The sequence below is a fragment of the Toxotes jaculatrix genome, chromosome 11 (assembly GCF_017976425.1).
Source record: "Toxotes jaculatrix isolate fToxJac2 chromosome 11, fToxJac2.pri, whole genome shotgun sequence".
NCBI lineage: Eukaryota > Metazoa > Chordata > Actinopteri > Toxotidae > Toxotes > Toxotes jaculatrix.
Genome location: NC_054404.1, coordinates 14,233,080 through 14,259,596, shown reverse-complemented (window position 1 = coordinate 14,259,596; position 26,517 = coordinate 14,233,080). Strand labels below are relative to the sequence as shown.

General features: G+C 40.3%; 2 protein-coding genes across 2 annotated transcripts in view; one reads left to right on the top strand and one right to left on the bottom strand.

Moving 5' to 3' along the window:
* Positions 1-14,749, top strand: part of eys (eyes shut homolog) — a 142,327-nt gene extending 127,578 nt beyond the window's left edge. The window contains exons 43-50 of the mRNA XM_041049698.1: positions 3,671-3,843; positions 7,869-8,051; positions 9,173-9,339; positions 10,124-10,268; positions 12,258-12,432; positions 12,688-12,860; positions 12,975-13,136; positions 13,557-14,749. Of these exons, the coding sequence (XP_040905632.1) occupies positions 3,671-3,843; positions 7,869-8,051; positions 9,173-9,339; positions 10,124-10,268; positions 12,258-12,432; positions 12,688-12,860; positions 12,975-13,136; positions 13,557-14,749 (2,371 nt within the window). The remainder of the gene's footprint in view (positions 1-3,670; positions 3,844-7,868; positions 8,052-9,172; positions 9,340-10,123; positions 10,269-12,257; positions 12,433-12,687; positions 12,861-12,974; positions 13,137-13,556) is intronic.
* A 75-nt stretch (positions 14,750-14,824) lies between these two features.
* phf3 (PHD finger protein 3) lies at positions 14,825-25,535 on the bottom strand. Its single transcript, XM_041049699.1, has 16 exons — positions 25,423-25,535; positions 24,056-24,307; positions 23,429-23,542; positions 21,998-23,324; positions 21,279-21,555; positions 20,829-20,880; positions 19,867-19,987; positions 19,581-19,737; positions 19,342-19,458; positions 18,988-19,110; positions 18,749-18,893; positions 18,446-18,632; positions 18,209-18,356; positions 18,029-18,118; positions 17,651-17,846; positions 14,825-17,544 (listed from the first exon to the last, which is right to left on the bottom strand). The coding sequence occupies exons 2-16, from the start codon at positions 24,288-24,290 to the stop codon at positions 15,791-15,793; spliced, it is 5,043 nt and encodes a 1,680-aa protein (XP_040905633.1). The 5' UTR covers positions 24,291-24,307; positions 25,423-25,535; the 3' UTR covers positions 14,825-15,790.
* Between the last annotated feature and the right edge of the window lie 982 nt (positions 25,536-26,517).

Genomic DNA, 26,517 nt, shown 5'->3' with positions numbered 1-26,517 from the left:
GTGTCACACAACTTTATTTCTCAGACATGAGAAGATTTTTTATTTTTTATTTTTTATCTTCTGCAGTCAGTGTACCAGGAGTTAGAAAACTTGAATATATACACTGGCACATTTGGAAAAAAGTAGAGTCTGAACATGTGAATATACTTTATGTGTTTCAGAAAAGCTCTGCTTTCTGCAGAGTGCAGTGTGTTCTAGGTTGGACCGTAGATATATTGTCTGATCCCCTGAGAAAAGTTCCCTTGTGCTTTATGCCTCCTTTCTATAAGGATTTTATTTCAAGTGTCTTCTAAAGTATGCTTTTCTGTGGCAGTATCTTTCAAAAGACTCTGTGATGGAGACTTAACAGACATCACCCTTCTTCACCGCCAAGGAAATGTTTGCAAGGGTCCCGAAAGAGGTCAGGAAAATATCGAACAGTCGTCTACTCAAACAGGAGTTTGAGTATGTCAGGTGAATGCCATGTGTAAATTTCACTTCATCCCTTTGCTCATATTAAAATTCATATGACAAATAACTGAGTGAAGAACAAGTCGCCTTTCAAATGCTTTTTCCATCCCACCAACCAAGAATCATAGTGTCTGTAGTATAACTGTATAGTGTCCAATTGGCTGTTTACAATACTGGAAAGCAAATGGCGCATCAGTACCAAAGCAGTACTTCTCTATAAATAATATCTTCTAAACCCAGTGGTCCTTTTTTACTTTAACAAAGGATGAAGTGGGCTAAATTCTTTCATCCAGAGAACTGAAGACTTGCCATGGCAGCCGAGCCTCATCAGTGCTTTACTGCTGAAGTGTATTTGCATACCAACGAGCACTTGAAAAGAAGTGTTCTGTAAATAACTTACAAGGGATGAAATTCAGGAAATGCATGTGGCCACACAGCTTATTGTTCTAGCTGACAGGGATATCATAAGCTAACCGGTCAATTATTCATCATTTTATCTGGTACTCATTAGATTAAAAATGTAGTCCTTCTTAATAATTTATCCAGCGTGTGTGCCATAGTGCTGCAGTCTTTGAATTGCGTGAGATATGGCGAGCACCAACTTTATGCATTCGTGATTAACATATTCAAATTAGTCTGCAAACATTACTACAATTTAGCAATCAGAGTGATTGCCTCGGGCAAATTAAAATAACCTTTTGTCACCCCACACATCAAGTTTTTGATTAGGCCAATTAAAACTCAAGTGTTTTCAACCATGCTCCTTCCTTTAATCTAGTCTACACTTTACCTTTTTGGAGCCGGAAATATCTGCTGCCTGTTTGAAGTGCTTATACACAGAAGTCGTTTCAGAATTCATTTTTACAGGTTTATCTGCTCTCGAGTTACTTGTGGTTTAGTACATTAACTTGGCAACTTTTCATTTTAAGTCCCCTCATTTCCCATTTATAAGCAGTATGTAAACTTTTAATAAATATGGTTTGTAACAGATTGTAACGTAGTTGTATGCAGATTTGAGTGTTAAGGTATTAAGGTATTTGTTCATAACTGTAACTCTTCCTGAAGATACCCATAGGTGACGGCTGGTATATAAACAGATACTGAATAAAATAGTAAAACACAGTTGTAATATTTTAATAATAATTGTTGATAAACCTTAAAAAAACATAAAATATTCTTAAATCTGGTTACAACTATGACATGTGTGTTATAAACTTTTATTAAATGTTTATATTCTGCTTATAAATGCTAAATACTTATAAACACTTCAACTTAAGTATTACTGCTAACCTCTTTTTTTATACCTCTGAGGATCGGATTGGTTCCATGAAGATGCAAAGATATTTTTTATCTCTCACAACAACAAACATCTGTCAGACAAAACTTCACACCCCACTGATTCTCCATCCGTACTTTTAATTATGAGCTGCTTTCAACACATCTGAAGAGAATTGTCGTTTACCCAGTGAAAGTAGTGAAACATTTCAAGGTCAATATTGTTGCATTGTTTCATGTGATTCCTTCATTTCATGAGCTATTCTTTTGTGTCTCTGTTCAGCAAAACTCACGTTAGCCTTGCTGTGCTTTAAATCAAATTTTATGCAAAAAGACAAATAAAAAAATAAATAAATACACCTTCAACTAAACCACAGCCACCACAATTGTAGAAAATTGAGCATATAGAGGCCATTTTAAAATTGCATGAAAACTCTTGCCTATGAACACTGGCAGTTAATTCAGTGTAAACTAATGATCTGATGAATTTTATAGTATCTATCCTTTATAATTTTTAATTAATTATAAAAAAAAAAAAGAGAGAGAGAGAGAGAGAGAGAAAAAAAAAGTCCAAATTCGTATATAACATTATCTCCAAGAGTTTACAGCAGCCAGAGGAAAATATTTCATTTGTGTATCTATCCATCCATCTATCCATTTTCTACACCGAGGAGTGTGGAGTGTTGGAGCCATGGATAAATATTCAGTCTATCACAGCCAAAACTTACCGACAGACATATTCACACTTGCACTTCACACCTACAAGCAATTTAGAGCATCCAATTCACCTAACCTGCATGTTTTTTTTTTCCACTGTGGGAGGAAACTGGAGCATCTGGAGGAAAACCCACACAATGTGTGTGTTGCCATCATTTAAACACAAACGCTAACTGACAATGCAAGGGACAAATTAACAGCACTCAAAGCACTGAAACATGGAGGCTCCACCAGGAGGTGGTTTGTTAAATATTTGATTCTTCCTCTTGCAGGTTGTCAAAGATTATACAAATGACAATGCCTGTTCTCTTCAATGCATGACAATTTCCATCTGTGACTGTTATTTTGAAAGTAATTGTCACAATTGGGAGCGACAGTGTGTAACTTGCGCCATAAAACGTCTTGAAATTGACATTAGCAGCCTGTTAATAATCACACGCTAGAAATTTTACTGCATTATACAGCATCCTTTTGTACCTCAATAAAGTGATATCTAACAATGCTCAGCTCTGGTGACTGAATGTAAATATTTCATTTCAAGAAGCCAGTTTTTCAAGGAGCAAAATACATCCTGCAGTGCTGCTGCTCAAAACACATTATTAATTTATAGATTTGAAACCCCACCAATGCGTCATCTATCTGATGTTATACCTTTCAAAGTTGCGCACGTCTTAGAGCATTTTATAAAGTCCCTGTCTGGATATTACTTTGCATGCTAGATCACCCTCCTCTTCTTGCCAAGAGAGGAAGTGCACGCATATGAATCGAGGAAAGGAGACATAGAAAATCTTGTACAATTTCTGGATATAAGTTTTCTGACACGCTACTAATCATCTGCTTTCTGCTGTTATTTTTCAGGCTGCATGTGTTTATCTTTACCAAAAGACATGTGCAGTCATTTCTGCCTCTGCAGTAGCTACTAAGATGAATAAACCGTTAACACGATTCTTGTTTTTCCTCCACCACTATGTGTACATCCACTCAAAGGCTTGTGTTCCAGCAGATCTCATATATCCCAAGTATTCCATCAGGCTGGACACATTCACTCTTAACATCTTTTCAAATCTTTCATGCATTACGAGGTGGGTTATTTTATCCTCGCTGCTCTCCCTGTGTATTCAGCAGGCCACTGTCTGTGCTTGCAAAACGTCTGGACATGTTTTTACAATGTCACGGTCCATTTTCAGCTCTGGTCTAATGATGTCTCCCTCTATGTATACACATTTAGTGATGCTGAGGACTGGTTCTGCGAGTGCACCCCTCTCTACACTGGCCGGCTGTGCCAGTTCAGTGCCTGTGAGCGCAACCCCTGCGGTCATGGAGCCACATGCATCCCAAAGTCGCCATTGGAAGCCGTGTGTCTCTGCCCCTATGGAAGACAGGGTCTACTGTGTGATGAACGTAAGTGTTACAAAGAACAGCTGCACACAGATCAATGCAGTGTAGATTTAGCAGCTTTAATAAGAGACTGATCTGCAAACAGTTGGTGAATGAGAGCCTTGAGCAGTTGGTAGAATGAGAGTCTGTTGTTAAGTAAAGGGATTAATGAAACTGAATTCTGCTGAAAAGGCAGAAATGTCTTCCTCCAGCAATGGTATGATAATCAGAGCAAAACCCATGGCTGCTTTGCTGAATATTCCAAAATACTCTTTTCAGTTTATAAGATCCTATTTTCAAACAGCTATAATTTCAGCAGTGTGACTCAAAGTAACTTTTCTGAAGAATTGTTTTCTAAAAATGTCAGACTTGTGCTGTACTTTAGCAGGGTGTTGATATGTTCTCACTTTACCAGATACGCTCGCTGTTGCTTCTGCCTGTCAGTGATCACTTATATTCCTTGTCATTATATGCTACCGTATAACATAATACCCTGGCATAAATTAAGTTTCTGTTTCTATCACACAGATCTAAAACTATAAAAACAATATTTGATCAAGTGTCAGAAAATGTTAACAGGCTAAGCAGGACTAATGATAATTTATGAGCTGTTAGTATTTTGACCCTTGTTTTAATCAGTTTATAATCATCTTGCAGTGATCTAACAGCAGAAACAAAAAGACAGTGATGAGATTTGTACTGTTTTACACTGAATTATTGAAATATTGAAACACAAAGACAGATGTCATGCATGTTTGCATTCTTATTGGGTGCATGTTAGCATGGTGATGTTTGTATTAGCTCAAAGCGCTAAGTACAACATCACAGAGCTGCTAGCTTGACTGTAGTCCAAAAGGGCACAGAAAGCTAACAAAGCTTGACTTATATATGCATGTGTTCCAAATGACCTAGAAATGATAGCAAGTGGTAATTATCTCTTTTATAACGCTTCAAATGATTTTCCAAACAGAAATACCATTTTTTAAAAAGAAAAGGGGGGGGGGGGGGGCTTCACAGGCTGTGGTTCTCAGAAACAAAGGGTTTTGCTTGACTAAACTGTCTGTAGGAGCAGCAGGGTGCTTGGCATATAAGTCTCTCAGCCATGCCACAGCCCCTGTCAGACTCTCAGCACCCACATACCAAACAGAGTAATCTAACCTTCCACTGTCACACTAAGTGTACAGCTGACATTTGAATTTTAATCCTGATATCATCAGATAAGATCAGAGTCAAATGTGATAACTCCTAAAGTCTCCCTGCCTCTCTGGGGTTTTTTTGGGGTTGTGGTTTTTTTTTTGTGTGTGTGTGTGTTTTGTTTTTTGTACTTAGTACATGTACAACTTTTCCATGTTTTGCTTCTTTAGCAACGTACCACAGTAATTGTTTTTAGTTTTCTCTCTTTTGGAGAAAAAGCTCAAGCTATGTGTTCACTAGGAAGCATGAAAATTATATGTTTTTTTTTTAATGTAATATTTTCAGTTCTTGGTTTCCATGTGCACTTTAATAGGTAGGGTCGATCTGTGAACAAGCAGGAAATGGAGGAAAGGGAAAACTAGGAAGTGGTATTGATGCCTCAAGAGTGGAGTTCATGAAACATTAATGGATATTTAAGATAACTTCACTCAGAATTATTAATGGTCTACCTTTGTACACAAGTTGCCCATACCTCCTGTTAAAGATTAAAGAAAGAAAAAAAAAACTACATACAAATACACTGCATGTGAAATATACAGTAATATACAGTAAGCCCAGTACTACCACAAGCAAATGTGATTATAATTTTAATTGCAAATGTTGTCAGGTCTTGAGTGCACAAAGCAAGAAAGAGTTGTGCAAGAAAAATAATGCTAACACTGATTTAAGAGTTGCATAGCAAACAACAACCAAGTGTAGAGGTGCAGTTACGTAATGCAAACTTTTTTAGTACATTATATTTCCATAGATACATTTTATATAGTCCATTTTTAAGACCTTTAATGTTTGTGCTTAAACGCTGTGCAGCGTCAGCACCTCAGTTTAGTATTGATTTAGTGAAATTTCTGTTAACCTTGCATTGTTCTGAGACTCAGAAGAATGTAAGGGTATACTGTGTGCAGCATCTCTAACCCAGGAGATGTGTTATTCCCAGCTGCCCCGTGGCAGTTAAGATGCACGCCATATACTGTACATGCAGTTTTTGTCAGAATGCATTTCTCAATCTGGTGCCACGTGGCTTTCTGTTTTTCTTCTGTCGCTCCAATTCGTTTGCACCATATTACACAAATTCCCAGAAAAGTGGAAACACTATGTTAACACTATGAGTGGGGTGTTACAATTTATGGATGCATTTCATAGAGGCAGTCCATAAGCTTCTTTATTAATATTATGTTTTGTAACTATTAGTTACCCTCACCAGCACTGAACATTAGTTAGCTAACAGAAACTTTGAGTAGGAGCACATAAATGTATACCTACAAACTTGAATGATTACTGTTGATATTGTTTTTACACATCTGAAAACAATGCTGATGCCATATGCCTGAGAATAAGCAACTGTCTGAATAATGGTCAGCCAAGATTAAACCTGCCTGCAGGATAGCTGTTTAAATATGGAGCTTTTTGGTTTCCATTTAGTTAGAAGTAGATGGGGTATTTTGTTTTAGAAATTATGGGATGGACAGTAATAATGTCCACTTTCTGTGGACAGCGGTGTTGATTTAACTTTGTTTTGTCTCTTCCCTGTGTAGCCATTCCAGATACAAAAACAGGGTAACAAAACTTTACAATATAAAGATGCTTTAGTGGCATTACAAATGGTGGCATCAAAAATCTAAAAGTGTGAATGATATCATTTTCACAAGGTTAGTAATTAAAACTGAGCTGTTTTCTTGGATTGTATTGGACAGTGCAGTTGTTATTATTATGTCCACCCATTCATCCATTATGTAATTTGACGGATGTAACTGACATTCAAAATATGTTTATAGATAAAACAGTTCAATTAGAAATTGGGATAAAATGATCAAATAGTATGCAGAATGTAAAACAATTGTTAACTAACAAATGGTTTCATATCACATTTGGTCATCTAAAATTTGCTAATATCAGTTTAGGTCAGTCCAGATAATTAATTTGTACAGCAGACTCAAGGGTAGAGTAAATAGCCATCCATGAACACATTCAAGGTAATTTAATTTTGTAACGATGCTTCACATTTTCATATCTGGTCTGAACAGTTGGGAAAAGCTGACACACAAACACACATAGCTCGGCTGTTATTACAGAACAAAAAAATCATCTTGTATATGATCCATTCAAACACATCACTGCTTAAAAAATAAGCTGTAGCTGTAACACTGTGGCCGTTCAGTGAAACAATAGGCAAACACAGCTCAACCAGACTAGAAATGATAACAGAAGTATTTCCAGCTTTATTAATAATTTAGCAGCCAAACAGAGCTGAGGGCAGTCGCAGAGGGGAGCTCTGAACCCCTCTTAGCCATCGCCTGGAGCTGCAGAAGAATATGCAAGGTGTTTCCAGTGAAGAGGAACAGTTTTGTTTTTGAATCCTCACTGTAAAAAGAAAACACACACACACACACATACTCACAGCAGCATGTAATGTTGAGTGAGGAGAAATTTACATTGAGTCCCCTGTGTAAAATCAAGTAGATGGGTATGCTGAGATGGAATACATAAGAGAGCATTATTGAATCAGCCATGCGTTTAGAATAAGTAAACTTGAGATTGTAATTGAATCACTGGGATTATTGTGGTACCTTCGTGAACACTGGGTATGAAGCGATGCTTGCTTGCCAGAGCCCTTCCTAAACAGCTACAAATGAAAATAGAAAAGGACTGAAGAGGTGATAGTATTTGAAAACAGGTCATCATCTTATAGCATTCAGAAAAGAAAATATTTCACCAACCCTGTGGTGTGTTTTGTGTAGCAATAGTGCCATCTTTTGGTAACTGAGGGAGATGATGAATCAGACATCTAATTCACACAAGCTGCATTGTAACACAAATATGATCTTTTTAAATGTGTTAAAAATGTGTTTGTTTTGCAGCCATCAATATAAGTCGTGCCAGATTCAGTGGAAGCGATGAGTTTGGTTACACCTCCTTCGTGGCGTATTCCTCCGTCCCCAGCCTCAGTTTCTTCTACGAGTTCAAGCTGAAGTTCACACTTGCCAACAATTCATCTGCTGTGAAAGACAACCTGATCCTGTTCGCTGGGCATAAAGGACAAGGTGAGTTCAATCTTGACACTGGCACAGCAATTTAAAATAATTCTCACGGTCAAATGAAACTAGGAGAACAACTGTGGGATGTCTCCTTAGTTGGATTTTAGTTGTCAAACTTCATTAAGGATTTTAAAAGACGTGCAATTGCTGTTTTGAGAGGTTTTCACCCGCTGTGTATGGTAATGTGCTATCTAATAGATTTCCACTCTCCTCTGAGATCCTCTAATCAAGAGGATTCCCCAAGGATTTTCTTTCTTGGCAGATTTTGAGACATTAATAATGAGTCTTCCTGCAGTCCAGCAATTAGTTGATTTCCAGCTAAACAGTTATTGTTCTTGACTTTCAAAAGAAGCATGTCGGCATTTCTGGGATAAAATGAACATGTGAGCCAAGCCTCTCAGAAGTATTAGTGTTAATTGCCTTAAACAGACTTTGAGGCGTAGGTGCACTGTGATGCTGTCAGCAGCCATCACGTTAAATTAGGATCCCCTTTCATTGGGGTCAGATTTGGTAGCAGGTAACCACCGTGTCAGTGTCACCAGCATATTTCATCAAAAGGAGGAGAAGAACAAAAAAAAAAAAAAAAAAACACAGCACAAGATCTTGTGGATCTTCTGCAGTTGTTTTCTCTCGAGAGTAGGCTACAACTCATCATGGTGGAGGGAAAAACAAAACAAGAGCAATATGAATAATGAAACACTTGTCAGGAGAGTGAGCAGCGCTGTTGGTAATGGTACAAATTCAAAGGCACAATATAAGAATAGATGAAATGCGAACACTTCGCTTGATGATTGAGTTTAATGAAGTGGCATCTTTGATCACCAGCGCCAGAAAACGAAGCAGAGTTAATTCTTTGATGGCGGTGATCAAGTTACACGAAATTAAACAAGAAGAGAGGAAAAATATGGAATAAAAAAAACGTGGTAATGTAAACTTCATCTTTAAATAAACAAATGTATTATTTATTCTAAATGTTTGCTAAGTGTAATGTTTATGATGAGTGTTTTTACTAAAAGCAGAACACTTTTCTGTTCAAGTTTGTTTTTCAGGGTGTTTAGCGGGAAATGTTATTTATTATTCATTTTAAGTCTGCCGTGCTAATGGCAAACTTTTCATATATTTTGCAGGAAATGATGGCGATGACTTCCTCGTTTTGGGACTACGAAATGGCCGAGTTGTGCATAGATTCAACCTCGGATCAGGCGTAGCAGTCGTAGTCAGTGATCGACTGAACCACCAGATCGACATTCACACTGTTACTTTTGGAAGGTCCAAGAAAACAGGATGGCTGAAGGTGACTGGATGATTAGAAAAGTGTAATTTTGGGAGGAAAAAAAGGTTACAAAAAAGATTAGGCAGCTACTAAGGTGTAAATACTGAATGACTCCACCTCTCCCCTGTAGATATATAACAGAAACTAATGTACAGAATCAATAATCTAGAGTCTAGAAAGATGGGATGTAGGTAACATACTGTATATATCATAAGAACCACGGTTCTAAACAATATTCCCTCATTAGATCTCATCAAGCCATAGTGTGACCCCTCTTTCTGCTATTCAGCCTTTTCCTTTAATCTGTCACCAGACTATAAATGGTACAAAGTTTATATGTTGCACCGTGCACATACACACACAAACACTATAAGTGTATCTTTCCTTGTGTTGGTGGTGTAGGCTGGTAAATGGTGTTACAGTGAGGTGAATGTTTTCTTGGAACACCTCAGGTTTCTTTGTACCTACGGATCATTTCGGTCCAGTGGTCGGGCAGACCAGGGGGTTCGCATTATGTAAGTGCAGTTGAAAAATCTGCAGGAACAGTGTGATGCTATTGAGTCAGCCGAAAGGGCCCGAGATCCCCGGGGATGCCTCGGAGGATATATCCTGTTCAGAGGCAGGAGCATGGAACTATACTGTAGTAGCTCCTGTGGCGATTAAGTAGACACAGACTGAATAACTTAGTGATGAATTCAAGGTCATACATTTTGTCAACTTTGGCAGATTTTTTAAATAAATTGTACTCCCACGCCTACAGATGGAAGACTCCAGCTTCAGCACTGACTTTTACTGTCTTTCTCAGGTTGATGGGCAACGTAACAGGACAGGATCGTCTCCAGGACCCTTGGTTGGCCTCAATGTTTTCAGCCAGCTCTTTGTAGGTGGATATAATGAGTACACCCCTGAACTACTGCCACTTGGCTCCAGGTTCCGTCATGGCTTTCAGGGTAAGACTGCTACGGCTTCATTACAACCCAGCTCTGCTGTCTGAACTAAGAGCATTGGGGCTTGGAGTTTCTCTCAGGATGTCTGTCTCTTTGTAAGCTGAGGGGAAGGTGTGTAATGAAAAGGGAGTTACAGGCTTGGTCTGTGTATGAGGCCAGAACACAGCTTTGGGGTTGATTGTATCTGCACCTTTTAATGACTTCACACCCCATGTACTTGTGTGTTGGCTGCGAATCTATTCCACTGCTGATAAGTTGCTTGAACCAGGGTGCCATACAAATAATCCTTGTCATCATCAGCATCATTTATGCTGTCTCTCAGGTGTAGGAATGTATTCTGGAGAGCATTCATTGTGCCTGCTAATGTGCAAAGCTGTGGAGCAAAATTGCCATAACCGTAATGATGACAACAGCTATGAATATCATCATAACCATATTCAGCAGTCTCTGCACTATAGCAGTGAAGCCTGTTATTAAAAATGTCATGGCAGATCCATTTGAGGTGAGCAAGAGCTTTTTATGTTTAAAGACTGGGGTGATTTTGTGTGTTTGCTTATTTATCGTCATATAATTGATTTTTCTGCTCACCAAATAAACCTTCAAAAATCAAATCAGCTATAGCAAAGCATCAGTTTGCCCCAGACTGTCATAGTCCCCTGTATTGGCGAGCACTACCTGAGCCAGGCGACACCGGTGGAACCATAACCTTTCTGCTCGGGGTGTAATGAGAACTCATGAGCGTCTAATCAGATCTGTGTGACCTTCCTCGAGCCCTAATCATGATGGCTGGCAGTGAACACACTGATAATGCACTTCACTCCCAGTTATCAACAGATCCACACTCCCCTGTGGAAAGGTGGCAGAGGAGGCACTGAGGCTGCTGAGGAAAAAAAAAAAAATCAGTTACTCAATTTAAGCTGTTGATCAAATAATAAGAAATGGGGAAGTTTATGTTTGTCGAGCTTGTCTATTTAAAAACTCGATTTCATGCTGCTTTGATGCAGTCATTTTATTAGAATTGCTAAAAGATCTTGAACCTTTTTTTTAAGATTGCCATAGGAACTTAGTTGAAAATATTATTCTGAAACAATTAGTTTGGTGAGAAAAATGTTTTCTGCAAAGACAAATGTACCCCGCATTGTACTTGTAGCTTTTTCCTCTAAGATTTAATTGTCAGACTTGGCTGCCCAGGTTTCAAGGCCCTCTTAAAAGAGTTAAAGTGTCCAGCTTAAACAAAAATGACCAGCTTTTATAATCTTCCTTATAAATCTGCTTCTCTTTTTTGATAGTCTGTGTTTGCAGCTCCCCAACCATCACTTGAGTCTGCCAAGTAGACAGCATCATGCCATGAATATTCATGAATGAGCATGACATTTCCCCTGCATCCTGTTTATGCCAATGACTAATGCAGCAGAGAGAAGAGAGTCTGCATGTGCAGATGACTACAAGGCTTGTGCTCAGGCCTTGTATTTATAGAAGGCCTTGTGCTCAGCAAGTACAGGCCAAAGCAAATATTGTCTTGATAAAATTGATTTATGAAAGCAAAAAGCAAATATGAGGAGGGAAATGCATGATGACAGGGGGGAAAAAAAAATCTTGGATTTCAAACCTCTGAAATCGTGGGTGTGAACTGTAGAGACTTTATTCCATCAAATTCAAGAGTAAACATCGAATAAAGATGTGCAGATTTAAATATTTATCCTTGATGTAAAACCCTGTGTTGTCACATGATAAAATAAACAACCATCAAAGAAATTCATTTCAAACACTGCACACATTATGAGAAGTGTTTTCCTTTTTTTTTTTATATCGGCCTTATTTGAGTAGAAAACAAAATTCAGATCTTAATCACATTTTAGTGTGCACACCTTTGATCGTCACACAGTCAAAACAAAGGATGTTGTTTCCTCTGATAATCCTCTATCAGATAAATGAAAGCTATCGCTCTGACATACAGTTTGGCTGTCGCTCTGGTTGTTGTTGTTTTCAAAGGGTGCATTTTTGATGTGCAGTTTCGCACAAGAAGAGACAGAAAGTTCCAAGTACTGGGACAGCCTGCGGGACATCCAGCCTTCGGGCGCAGTGTGGGTCAGTGTGGAGTCACGCCGTGTCTTCATATTCACTGCAGGAACGGAGGGACATGTGTGGACTCTGGCTCATCTGTGTAGTAAGTTAAAAAAAATATTTAAAAAATATTTGAAGTCATTTTCTGATTATTTATAATGATCCAGCTCATGAATAACTCATGAAGGCCTTGTTGTCGAGTGGAATGCATCCAACAGTTCTCCATCATGTGCTGTTTCCATGTGTTGTGACTAGACGGCAATAACCTACAGAAAACCGGTTACACGGTGCAAGTATAGCGACAGGAAATGACAGTGTTCACAAGCGCTTCACAGCGTCTGACTGTGTCCGTGTGCAGTTGCCAGTGCCCATTTGGATGGAAGGGTGCGCTCTGTTCTGAGACCGTGTCCGTGTGTGATGTGGAGCACAGCCCCCCTCCTCTGTGCGCCCGCGGCTCCACCTGCATCCCTCTCCCACATGGATATACCTGCCAGTGCCCCCTGGGGACTGGCGGGCCCTACTGTGAGAAAGGTCGCATCACTGAACCTTAACTGTATCATTATAGAAGTTATTTATTTATTTAATAAGACAAGAGCCTCGCCTCGCTTCCAATTATTTAACTGCTGTATTGTTTTGCCTGTTCAGCTGTGAGCATCAGTGATCCATTCTTCAGCGGGAACCTGTCTTCGTGGATGTCATTTCCACCCTTGAGTATAAGACACAGGACTGTTCTGGAGTTGCAGTTCCAGCCTTTAGCACCTGATGGCATCCTTGTCTACACTGCACAGCACCTCAGTGCCAGAGCTGGTGAGAGCATTCGGTTTCATATTTAGGGCCAGCTTTATATTAATAAACAAAATAATGTGTTTACTAAATATAATTCCATGCTGCTCTGACATATTCAGCCCGTGAGGAGGTGTCATTGCTTTATTTTTAGGCTTCTCCAGTCACTGCTCTTGTAGTATCCAGGTATGCAGAAAATTTAGCATTTATTTTTTTTCATGCTTTAAGATGGAGATGAGTAGAATTCTGTGTTTTGCTCAAAGCATTTAAACATTTCATTTTAAAAGCTAAATGGTAATATGTCTTTCCATAAACAGTGTCCTTGTAACTGCTACACACTGCTATGAACAGGTTACATTGGAATTATCTTCTGCTGTACAAACAGAGGATAGAACTTATTTATTGATTGTATTACTGGACTGCTGTTTTATTTTCTACCTACAGGAGATTTCTTCTGCCTCTCCTTGAAATCCGGGTTTGTCCAGCTGCGATACAATCTGGGCGATGGCACCCACATCCTGCAGTCTGTCAAGCGAGTGGACTCTCGAGGCAGGACCTGGCACTCGGTGAAGGCTGGCCGAATTGGTCACCAAGGCTTCCTCAGTCTGGACGATACAGAGGTTAGAGAGAATGTGACTGAAGGGATGACCACCCTCGATGTTGCGACAGACGTCTTTGTCGGAGGTGTGTCCACCCTGAGCTTCGTCTCAATAGATGCAACTGAAGGGGAACCAATGGGCTTCACTGGTGGCGTAAGAGAACTTATACTTAACAGTCAAGAGTTTGAGTTGACAGAGGTGGGGGCAGTAGGTGGAGCAAACGTAGGGGACTGGGATGGGACAGCCTGCGGGTACAAGGTGTGCCAAAATGGAGGTCAGTGCAGGGCAACAGGAAGTCAGTCATTCACATGTGTATGCCCACCAATGTGGACTGGCACTGTGTGTAACCAGTCTGTAAGCTGTGCAAACAACTTGTGCAAACATGGTTCCTCATGTGCCCCATCTGATGTGACCTCATACTGCTGCATATGCCCCCTAGGATGGGGAGGGAGGTACTGCGAGACAGAAATATCCACAGACATCCTCAAGTTTGTGGGAAACTCGTACATTAAATACTGGGACCCAAGACACAACACAAGAAATTTAAAATACACACAGGTTTCTTTCAGCTTCTGCACAAGCTCAAACAACAGTTTGATCATGTGGATGGGGAAGGCCGAACACGAAGATGATGACTACCTCGCGGTTGGACTTGAGGGTGGCCACCTCAAAATTGCAGTCAATCTTGGAGAGAGACTTTCTCTCCCATTAACTTTCAGAAAACTCGCACTGTGCTGCAACAATTGGCATAATGTGTCCATATCTTTAAACAGCACCATTATTCAGGTGTTCCTAAACAGTAAGAGAATCCTTTTTGAAGATGTGGACCCATTTGAGCGGTACGTGGCCTTAAACCATGCGGGTCAGCTTTACTTTGGAGGGTTTGAATTGTATAGAAACGTATCATTTGTCACTTCAGGGCTCTTTTCAAAGGGCTTTGAAGGAAATCTCAGAAAGGTTTATTTGTTTGAAGATACCAAGCCGGTGCCGTTTCTCAAGAATAGTGAAGGTTTTAATGTTGATGAGGGAAATGAATAGTAGTGAAAATGTAACGCCTTGCATCTGCAGTAGCCGAAAATTCCCCTCGAGACACAATCTTAAACTTGCTATTATTTGTGTTTTATAATACCCTACGACAAACTAGATTCTTCAACATTTTACAGCTCAGTTGTCATCGCACTTTTTTTATCACAGTGATTTTACTGGTATACGGGTACATTGTCAGATTCAGAGCTGTGAAAAGAACAAATTTCAAAAACACTTCATCTAACATGAATTCAAGTTCTGTATTTCTGATTCCTCGGCAGACATCTGTTGTAGATCATTTTACTGTCTAAAATCATTGCAACAGTACAATGTAAATTCAGTATCCAGGTGGTTTTTACCTTTAATACAAACATATGAGAAGTTTATTTTATAATCAACAATAAAAAAGGATTAGCTTTATTACGAACTGTACATAAACACACAGTGCAAAGGCACACATCATCTCTAATGTATATTACAAGCCAAAATGTACATACTTTTTCAATATAAAGTAAGTTTATAAAATATTTAAGCAATTTAAAAGAAATTAAGTCAAAAAAAAAAAACAAAGCTGCTGTTTAAATCTATCCTCAGTTAAATGTTTTCTGTTACATTCATTCCAAATGTTTGAGTTCAACTTAAAACTTCTCACCAAATGGTCCACACGTGTGCTGTATGTTACCACGATACTGAAAACATTTACCGATCATTTGTAGTCAGTACAGCAGCTCATCATGAACAAGACAATAAAAAGTTTAAAAATCTGAAAATGTTCCAAGTTGTTCTTGGTCTGAAGAGTATCTGTGATAATCTTCATAGTCCCACTCAAAAGATATCTCGTTTTGGCTGTACTGTCAATAACATAAATTGGAACCTCTATGAAGGAAATGGTTTATAAGCTGGAGACTCATGTATAGAACAACAAACAACTCCACAGGCAGCCATTACAGCTGAGGTGGTTTGAACCAGCTAAGTGACCAACAAGCTAACAGTCCTTAGAGCTCTGAACATTCGATAGCAAGCCTTTAAAAAAAAAAAAAAAAAAAAGAAAAATTATGAGTAACTGTCTTTTGAACTTCTCCGTCCATTCTCATAATCAGAGTCCCGTCTATGTCTGTGTCTGTCCTTGTGACGGCTGCTGTAGTCATCGCTGTGGTGCCTCTCTTTCCTCTTCTCACTGTAACGGTCCTCTGAGTGTCCGTGGTGCCTGCTCCTGTCTCTGTACTTGTCGTCATGGCTGCGATCGTGCTTTTTCTCCCGCTCCCGGTCGTGGTGTCGGCTCTTCTTCCCGTGATGGGAGTCCCTGTGGTGGCCGTGCCTCCCGTGGTGGTCTCTGTCCTCCGTGTTTCGCGGCCTCTCCCACGGGTCACTGTATCGCTCCTCTAGATGCTTGAACTCTTTGGCCAGGAATGGAGGTTGCTGAGAGTAACTCTCAGGGTACTGTGACTGAAGTCCAGGAAGAGCATGTGAAGTGCTATCCTGAGCCCATGGTGTACTGTGATTCTGATCCTGGGTGTTTGGGGCAGAGAACGTGTTCGGAAGAGTGCCACTTGGGTAGTCGTAGCTGCCAAGTACCTGAGGCTGTTGCTGCTGCAGTGGGGAAGGTGCTGCGCTGTTGTATGCTGGGATACCTGGTGCTGCTTGTGGTCCCTGCACTGCAGGAGAATATAGTGTTGGAGTTACTGCAGTGCCAGTCTGGGACATGCCGGGATCTTCCTTTTCATTAGGAAATGACTGAATAGCAGTTTGGTTTTGTTCTTCTGGCTTGTTCTTGGCCTGAGAAAGCTGTAAATATCCTTGGTGAAATGGTGTAACTGGATCATTTCTAATGCTGCTCAACACAGGAACAGGTTTAGGACTTGAAGGAGGCGGTTGGCTGGCTTTATCCTTTTGTAGCACCGTTGTTTTATCTTCATTCACACTGGAATATGCTGAGGATTTTTTCAATATTCCACTTAAAGGAGGTTTTGAGCTGTTTGTGTGATCTGGAGCAGCCTGGGACTTTGACTGCGACAAAGAATTCCCTTCAGACGTTCCTTTTTCAGTTTCAGACAAAAGGCCAGCATCGCCTTTGTTTGCAGAGGCAGCGCTGCTAGTTTCAGTCCCACTTGGAGCTGTTGACAAGCTTGCCAGGAACGCTTCAGTCGATACGTCTGGAGGCTTATCTTTCAGAGAAACGTGCACACCATGGGTCACCACCGCAGCATCTTTTCCTGTTAAGTTGTTAGCAGTGGCTGTATCAGTCGGGCTGGAGAGCTCCAGTTCAGCCTTAGCGGGTTTAACCTCTTTCTTCTTGATGACAAAGCGCTCTCGTGGTGCAGCAGCTGTTGGACTTTTTGACGTTCCAGCTGATGTCTCTGTCTTCTGAGCTGTTTGGGTCTTTGGGGCATCCTCCACAGCTGTTGCAGGTTTTCCTCCAAACTCTGGCAGAGGTGGAAGTTCCCCACCCCAGCCTACTAACACACCTGGAAGAAAGCGCAGTGGTTTCTGTGGTTCCTGATTGTTGGTCTCTTCTGATGCAGATGGTTCTTCCAAAGCCGCTGTCACTGGCTCATCAACATCTTCAGTAGTGTTAAGTGGTTTGTCCTTCTGTTTGTCCTTCTCTTTTTTAAGAGCAGTAGTCAAGGAAGAGAGGAAAAATTTCTCATCCTCTTCTGTTTCTCTGGTTTCTTTAGTGGAAACAGGGGTGGGCTTGACTTCAGGAATAATTCTCGCAGTTTCAGTCATGTCCACGGGGAGAAAATCCCTTTTCGATCTCTGGCGAATTATGAGTCCAAGGAGAAGGTTGGCACGGTTGTTTTCTAAACCTGTCAAATTAAAAAGATTAATTGAGTTTGAAAGATCAGAATGTTTGTGTAATTTACTAAAAGAAAATGATGATCTATGTGAAAATAGGTCCAGCATTCAGGTTACCTGGCCCATCAAAGGGAACAAGCTGATGTGGAACTTTTTCGGTGGCACCCAAGGGAATGAGATACATGTCCTTTACTTGCTTCAGGTTATTGGACACCACCCCAAATCGCCTACGACTGCTGAAGTAGGCGTACAAAAGAGTATAGGAGATCTCATCTTCATCTGTCTCAGGGGAGAAGCGAATCAGGCACACCTCCTTAAATAAGAGAAAAAGTAGAACAATGATTCAGTGAAACAGCTCTAAGATGCATCTCGATATTACAAATCTGGTTGTTAAATGTCTGGATTTAAGCCTGAGCTGCTTTTGATCGCAATGAACCATATGTAATTGTGGCTGATTGTATTTAATGACTGAACTGAAAGCTGACAAAAACTCACTTTTGTTCCACTTGCCCGAATCTTCTCCAAGTAATCCCACACCGTCTGTGGACTTATCCTCCCGCCGACTAGAATGCTGTCTGGAAGGTCCTATTGGTGAGAAAAAAAGATCAAACTTTACTGACAGTACTTTTCAACAGCTATTAAAACTCTAAATATGTTCAGTTGTGTCCGCTTTACCTCAGTCAGGTTATCTATAATGCCAGAGACTGGGAAAGCTTTTGTCACAAGCTTTGCCACACAGTGCATGTGAATGAATCCTCGCCACATGGACTTCAGGTTGGAAAGGAAAGTGGCCTCCTCGTCTCTTCCAGTTACGTGATCTGACCTGTGACAGACATAACAGCAATGGAGTAATTTTGCAAAAACCAATGAAACACACAAGAACCACAAAGAGCGTCGGAAATAGCAGCTTACCTTCCATCATAGCCTGACTGAGCGTTTCTAAAGCTCTCCTCTAAAACAGTGAGGTGCAGGTCCTCGTCAGCTGCGGGTGGAGTTGTGCTCTTTGTTTCGTCTGTTCTGGTGGACTGTCTCCGAACAACTGTGGTGGCAACTTTGACCACTTTGGTGGGTGCCTCCTCCACAGGGGGCGCCATACGACCTTACAGAAGAAAAAAGTAACAAGTCTGTAACTAAGGACAGTGAGAAAGATGTTTTGCTAAAGACAGAGTTTTGTGGCTGAGCTGAGGATTGATTTTTGCTCGTGTCAGCGTTTACCTGTGCAGATTTTGCAGTGTAGATCAAATAAGTGAGACTTGTGCTCGCTGGTAGTGTCTTTCTCCGTCTTAGTACTCTCTGCTTTCTTCTCTGGGGTTTTTGGAGGTTCTGCTGAGACATCTGTCACTTTGGGAGGAGGCTCCAGCTGAGAAGAGAGGGAAAAACAGAAATTCAAGCTGACACGTCAGCCTCTTATACTTGTGTATATAATGCAGAGTGATATGTGACGTGTTCTTTACCTCTGCAGGCTCCGGTGCTTTCACTGGTTCTTGGCTTTCAATTTCAATTTCGCCCTTGTGTGTGATCTTAGTGATGGGTCGTCTCTCTGCCTCTCTTTGCTCTTTTTCAATCATCTCAATTGTCTGGAAAATGAAGATTTTTTATTTTGCTTTTTAGAGGACAACTGAAAATTCAGCTTTCCAAAATACAACCATCCTTGAAAATAAAGTAAATATCAAAACATTATGTTAATACTACTTGCTGAGTTTAACTTTCATATCAGAATCACTGTGAACATTTAGATGAATTACTGTGAGTTATCAGGGTGAATTTATGCAACTGAGAAACTACAGCAAAGACTTAACATTACTCACATGTCGGTTCTCCCTTTGTCGCCAAGCAGCCAATTCTTTCGATGCCAGTTCCTCAGGACTCATTCGAATTAAGTTACCTGGAGAGATCTCCCCTTTGAGAACCCTCTTAAAAAGGACCTAAAAATATAAAATTAAAGTAAATTAAGATAAAGCAATTTGAACTACGTTTATATTAAAACTTATATACAACACCAATACACTTTACACGTAGACCATGTGTGATCTAAAAACATACTTACATTGTTTTTAGTATCTTTGAGGTTAAACATTAAGCTTCTATACTTGTTCTTGTATTTGTTGTCAGTGTCTTTATACAAGTGAAAAAGTTCTCTCTCTGTCTTCTTAGCAACTTCAGAGGCCCTCTCCACTGAGACGTTCAAATCAGACTCCTTCAACCTAAAAGGCAGAGTGTCACATGTTTAATACACTTAGGTAATTGTCAAGTTTTTCAGTAAAATACAATGTAAATTAAATTTCATCACTTACACAACTTTTTTTAATGACTTTTAGTCATGAAATGCTTACCTCTGTATAAGGATTTCTTTCAGAGAATCACGCACACTTCGCCTGATTGCCTCCACAGACACAGGTTTCTTTGAAGCCGAAGACAGAGTCTTACTTTTTGTCTCTTGTTTCAGCTGAACACCTATGAGGACAGAATGATAATATCTAGTGAGCAGGTGAGGGAACTCTGTGATGACATGGGTTACAAAATAGTGTTATAGAGTTATAATACAAAATTGTAAGACACAAAACTATGACAAGCAGACAACTGATATGAAAAATGTTTGCAACTTTAGCTGTTATCTAATGAGATTTTTTTCCCTTTTTGTTCTGTATACAACCAAGAAAGCAGGTTGTAGATGTAGCTGTGAATGACCTTTAGCAAGACAATCTGACCACGACAGTGTGTAGACAAACTGCATTAGGGAGCAAGCTGATACTGGCATTGGGCTCCCAATATGGAAGCCCACAGCAACAACAGAAGCAACACAACAAAACTGTGTGCAGCTATTTTGAGAGTAATGCCCAACAGTGTTTGCGACTCCTGAAATGTCCTCCCCGCTCACTAGATGTTTTCAAAACATCCAAAATATTGAGCTGGGAGACAATTTCTGGGGTTATGACAAAATCCGCCTGCATTGTTTTAAATATACACCGCCTTTCATTGGTATTTTTACACCGGCGACATGCTACACCCACATGTACCACCACACTGCAATCAAATCTCACCTGTCACCAGCATATTGTAGTTGTAGCATTCCAGTATTATATTTGGTTTCAGAAGACTCTAATAGTGTAGTTCATATACTTATTTTCTGGCTGTGTTGATATATAATTAACAGCCCTATTTTTAACGTCTTGAGCATATGTGGTGCTGATATTTGTCTAAAAGGTCTAATAAAGTTTTCATTTTAAATTAAAAAAAAAAAACTGTTGTCACCCTATGCTGTTGCCTTCTTGTTTACAATACTGTAATAACATACCTGTTTTATGAGCTGTATCTCTAACATCGGTGGACTGCTTTCGGTCAGGATCCTATTTTAGGAGAGAAGTGCAAAAAGCACATTAGTTATTTTACTAATATTTGCAGCCATTAAGAGAGAAATTATCAACAAAATTAAAAAAAAGGTAACATATGAAATGTTATAATCCCTCAGCCAAAGGTTATTCTGGGTGCGTTTTATGTGCTGGAAAATCTACTACACTTTAGTGAGTACACTCTGTTAACCACACACCCATGTGCAAGCCTCCTGCAAAGTAAAAGCAAAAAAGACAACAAACCCTTGTGTAGTAGTAACACTGGCTATGATTAATATCAGATGATGAATTAGCTGGGGGAACAAATACAATTTCTGTTGTATGTCAAAGACTTTAATCTCTTTGATGCATGACCAAACATTTTTATTAGAAAAACTCATAGGGACAGTGCCTACCTTTCTTACTGGTCTGACCCCCCCTGATGTGAGTGTTTGGGAAGGTCCTGGTCTGGGCCTGGGAGGCAGCTTAGGATCCTGTACTTCAGTCTTTGCCTGAACTTCTGCTTTTTCTGCACTCTGGAGCTCAGGCTCCACCTTTTTGCTTTCCTCCTCACAGCATTTCAAGCACACGTACATCTGGTCCTCTTCCTCCATTTCACGTACTTTCGTCAGGTCGAGACCAACGCAGTCGCCGTGGAACCAGTCGTCACAGCGACCACAGCCTACCATAAACCTGGGAAAAGTACAGCTGTCATTAAAGGTGTGTTTTCAAATGAGTGTTCTGGGCACCGGAGTACACCCTAATATGGCACACAACCTACACCAATATTAAAATTTCCTTTTGGTAATCCACACATCTGTTCGTTATAACCAGACAACAGAATAATGCAGTCAGGGTCATCTTATAATTGTGCAAATATTGTGGTTCATTTACGTGCACCTTTTCTCCATCACATCTATCATCTCTAGTCTTAAAATCTCCCCAATACTGCATGCTGTGCTGAGTAAAGAACTATCAACAGTTCAATGCTGTTCACAGTTCTCTAACAAACAGAAAAAACTGTTGCCCTGTTAAATCCACAGCATACACTAACAAAGTCTGAGTGAGAAAACAACAGTATGCCTTTTTATACTGTACAATTCTTTTCTATTTTTAGGTGAAGAGCAAGACGTACGTGTTATTGTGGTGTTTCTTGCACAGCCCACAGCAGTTGTTTCCATCCCATACGGTCTCACTGTTAGCAGGCTGCTCCTCAGCTGTTTCCTTCTTCACAACAGGAGCATTATCTGGAATAAACAGCTGCGGCTCATCCACAGAGATACTTCTCGCAGTTTTGCTTTTCTGTCTTTGAAAGATCTTTTCTGGCTTTTTCAATTTGGGCTTTTCCTGCCCTCCTTCTTCAGGTGGTTTTAATGTATGGCTTGGACGACCGTGCCCTGGTTGAGCAGTCTCAGCTTTGGCGCTGTTGTGAGGAGGAGCATGTTTGGTTGGTGCCTGCTGATCACCAACACGGCTGCCAGATGATGGGCTCTTCTTCACTACTGAGCTGGGTGGACTTGATAGTTTTGGCTTCACTTTACTGTCTCCTGTGCCTTGTATTTTTTGCACTTTAGTAGCATGCTCACTTTGGGTGTTCTCTGCAGGCCTTTTCAATGGTACAGTGTCTTTCTTTTCCTTTAGAGATTTCATTTTGTGCAGGTCACCTCTTTGGATGATTTTCGATGGCGTGTTTTGGGATACTTTATGCTCCTTAATCATGTTGCTTGGTTTACATGAAACCAAGTCCTTATTCTTGTTAGGAGTCAGTCCTTGTTTAGACTTAAGTATATTTTTAGCCATAGTCCCTTGCTTTTCCTTTTCATCAGGCTTACAAACAGTACTTCTGTTGTTCTCATTGCTTTGTGGCTGTTTGATGTCATCCTTTCCTTTATTGACCGGATTTTGCTTTCCAGGAACACTCTGATTGTCAAGCTTTGTCTCTTGCGTGCAGGGGCTCCCCATTACTTTCCCGTTGGAGGTCTGCACGTCATTAGGGTTCACATACGGGCCCAACCCGAGGGCTGCATCATCGGCAGAGCTCTTCTGAATTACATCCATCTCTGCCACCTTCTCAGGTATGGGATTCTGTACACTGACAGCATCATCCGGCAACATGGCAAAACCTATGTCCCCACCATACGAAATACCATCGTCAAAGCATGCTGCCTGACTTGTATCAACGCTTTGTGCATAAGAGGGCCCTGGAAGCAACTCAATCCTGAATCCCCCAATCGTGACTGTCAGTCGTCTCAATACAACTGTAGGATTTAGCCATAATCCACCATCAATATCATTAACATTGACACGCCCTCCTAGAGTTAATTCTTTCTTCAGTTGGGCGCCTTTAACTCCTTTCTCAATGAGAAATGACTTCTGTAGCCTGTTGGCTGGCTTCCTTCCTGGTCGTCCTCGGGTCATTGCGCTGGTGGATGTGTTAGCAGGTTGTGTATCACCACTGCACTCTGTTTCAACAAGAAGAAGCAAAGTATGGAAAAATGTGTCAAACCATCTCTAATTGAAAGAATTCATACGGTGGAGACAGAAATGTAAACAAGCACCAAGTTACCGTGTACTGAATTACGTGGCCGTCTCTTCGACCTGCCAACAGGTCGCTTGACTTGTGTGGTGTCTGCAGCCGTCAGTTCACTGCTGAGACCTGGGGGTGTTTTATCATCGAGACCTGCGAAAAACAGGGAAAGAAATACATGTAGTTGATCTCCCTGTGTGTCAATATAGGGGGCAAATAATCTACTAAAAAAGTTATGGCACATTTGCAATGTTGCTGTGAAACACATTCACCAAAAACCAATTTGTGTCATGATTTTTGATTTCAAACACTCAAAAATATCTGTGTAGAAAACAGATGTTGACAGTGAGGACTTTCCCTGCATATCACCATACAAGGACACCTGCCTTAGATGAAGTGTTTTACTTTACAAAGCACAATACAATTCATAACCATTATCTGCAAAACCATTGCAAAAGTGCTGCTGATTAATAAATAAATAAAGTTAGAAAGCTGTTTATGTACATTTAAAACTTCCTCTGTCAACTTTTCCACTTAATTCTGACTTTTATTGTGAAGCAGTCATGAGAAGTCTTGATAGTACTATATGTTACCCATCTTTACATCAGAGTCTGGGGTTCAGTACAACTCTACATTTCTTACCACCTGTTTTGTCTGTTGACATACCTGTGGAGCTAGTAACTTGAAAAGCAGAGTCCTCATTGTCCAGGAGATTGAACTGAGAGCTTGCACATCCAAACATGGGATCTTTGTCACTAAGCATGTTCTTCAGTGAATCTTCCAGTCGGAGTCCTGTCCCAAACTCATTGCTGGCTTCACACTCCAAATTCTGACCTATTACCAGAGAATCATCCAACTGGTCACTGGGTATTAAATGGTTAAAGGTGTCCACAATATCCATGAATGCTGCTGCCCTTCCTGCATAAAAACAACACAAACAGAGCGCAGGGAAAACATGTTAAGTAACCCATTTTGATAAAGTAAAATTATGTCAATAATGCTGTGAGACAGATATGAATGGTGTACAACATCATTCGAAGGCCAAACTAATTTGAGACAACTCCTCGATATAATTAATGGAAAGCTTAAAGTACAAAGTTTCAAGTACTTGTATATTGTCGGTTACATTAGAGACATTACTATACATTAAATAAATGCTAAAGTTGTTGGACATAGAGGGCCAGTTAGCTCAAAACTTAGCCTCCATCAGCTGTAAATGCTACATGGTTTACTGTCCAGCTACGTTAAGCCAACGTCGCTAGCTTCTCTCTCTCTCTTTTCCCCATTTCCGTGGTTCTTCAGTGTTTACATTGGCCCAAACTGTGCACTGCCGATAAACTAAATGTACGTTTAAGTAAGCGCACGAAAACTATCCCCAGGGCTAACTTAGGACGCCTTTTAAGAGCCAGGCTAATGTAAAATGACCTGCAAGTTGACGTTTTTAAATCAAACACAACTGCTCAACTGGAGCAGGCCAGACCTGAGTAGTCCATAAACCAAAACGTTAGCAACTTAAATCTGAAATAGACTGGTGTAGGTCTGTAGGCGAGTTTACTTAATCTCACCTGATATAACTCAATGTCTACATGTAACACTAAGTATGTGTGGCCAGATTCTGCCAGTGAGGTGTTTGCTAATTAGCATGCTAACTTGATCGGACGGCTAACAACAACCCGCTGCAGAACGCGTTAGTAATGTATGTTAGCAAGCTAACGGGAACTTGAGGAAGTTGCCTTCCAAGGCAACTCACTCTTTTATACCCTAGCGCCGTTATTATCAACGGCATTTACTTTAATAAACGTGTGTGCCAGGAAAGCTCACATACGTTGCGCAAAATATGTGGATATTTAGTTACACAGCTCGATGCTAAATCTGTCATTCAGGCTAGCTAAGTCGCGTTAGCATAGGCCCTAGATACCAAGTTTGTTTGTAGCCTGAGCGCTGCTAGGCGAGCACGCCCACATGCAACTGTTCCAACGATTTGCAGTTTGAATATTTAGAAATATCTGAGTTCACATTTGTAAAACTCGTACCTTTCTCTCGCTGCAAAGCCGTTTCCAACTCGCGTAAGGTTACATAGTAGCACAGCTGCTCTCAGTAACTTCCTCTAACTCCGCCGTCATTCGCCCCCGGTGCTGCAAAGCCCCTGACAGGCAGCGCCGCTTGTCACGTGGCTTGTGTTTACAGGTAGCATGGCAGCTGATAGCAGAGACACCACACTTGCCTACAGTCGGTAGCTTCTCGGTCTTTATGCATTGTAAACAACTGTTCAGACCGGTCAGCTGTCATAAAGAGCGAACTATGTTGTCTGACTCAACTGTTCAAAAGCATTACAGAGTCCCACGTTGAGGAAAGAAACACTTAAAGAAGCTCCCTGTGAACACGTTAATTTATTTCCATTTATTATAGGGACACAGTAAAATTTTTGACATTTTCTTGCCTGGAAAGGAAATTAAAATATTTTTACATATGAAAAACAGGCTCTGTTCTAGCCTTTGTCTATTGCATAAAAATGCTGCATTCATAAACCATGAAGTATAATGGATATATAAAAGAAAAACAGAGGCAGAAAGCAAGTCAGAAGTCCATATAACCACACTGCAGGATAGGAATTACCCTACAATGAATAATATTTCAATATTTTAATTAAGATTGAAAACCTTCACTGCTCATCTACATCCTCTAACTACAGGATCCACATTAATCTACATTTCTGTTTCTAACAAAAACAAGTAATGAAAAATTTGTAAATTAAAAATAAGGTTAAAAATATATTCATCCAGTCTAGGAGGACACTGCTGTCAAAGGTATTATTTAAGTTCTATAAAAACATTCGCTTTGAACTGTTTCCAGTTGTTTTTGTTTTATTTTTTTTCACCAAGTAAACAAGCCATTCAGAGCTGCCCTCATATCTTAAATTACAGTGGGAGCAAATGTTCATGCTATCTAATTCTAATTCTGAATCAGTCTTGTATACAGCAAGTGTCTCTGGTTGAACAGCCATTGTTTCAAAGGATGAAGCCAGGCCAACAATGCTGCAGGCCAAATAAACTGGAGGCTCCTAAATGAGGCTATTGTTATGTTAACAACAGCAGTTTACTAGAGTTTCTTGAGCACTGAAAACCAAA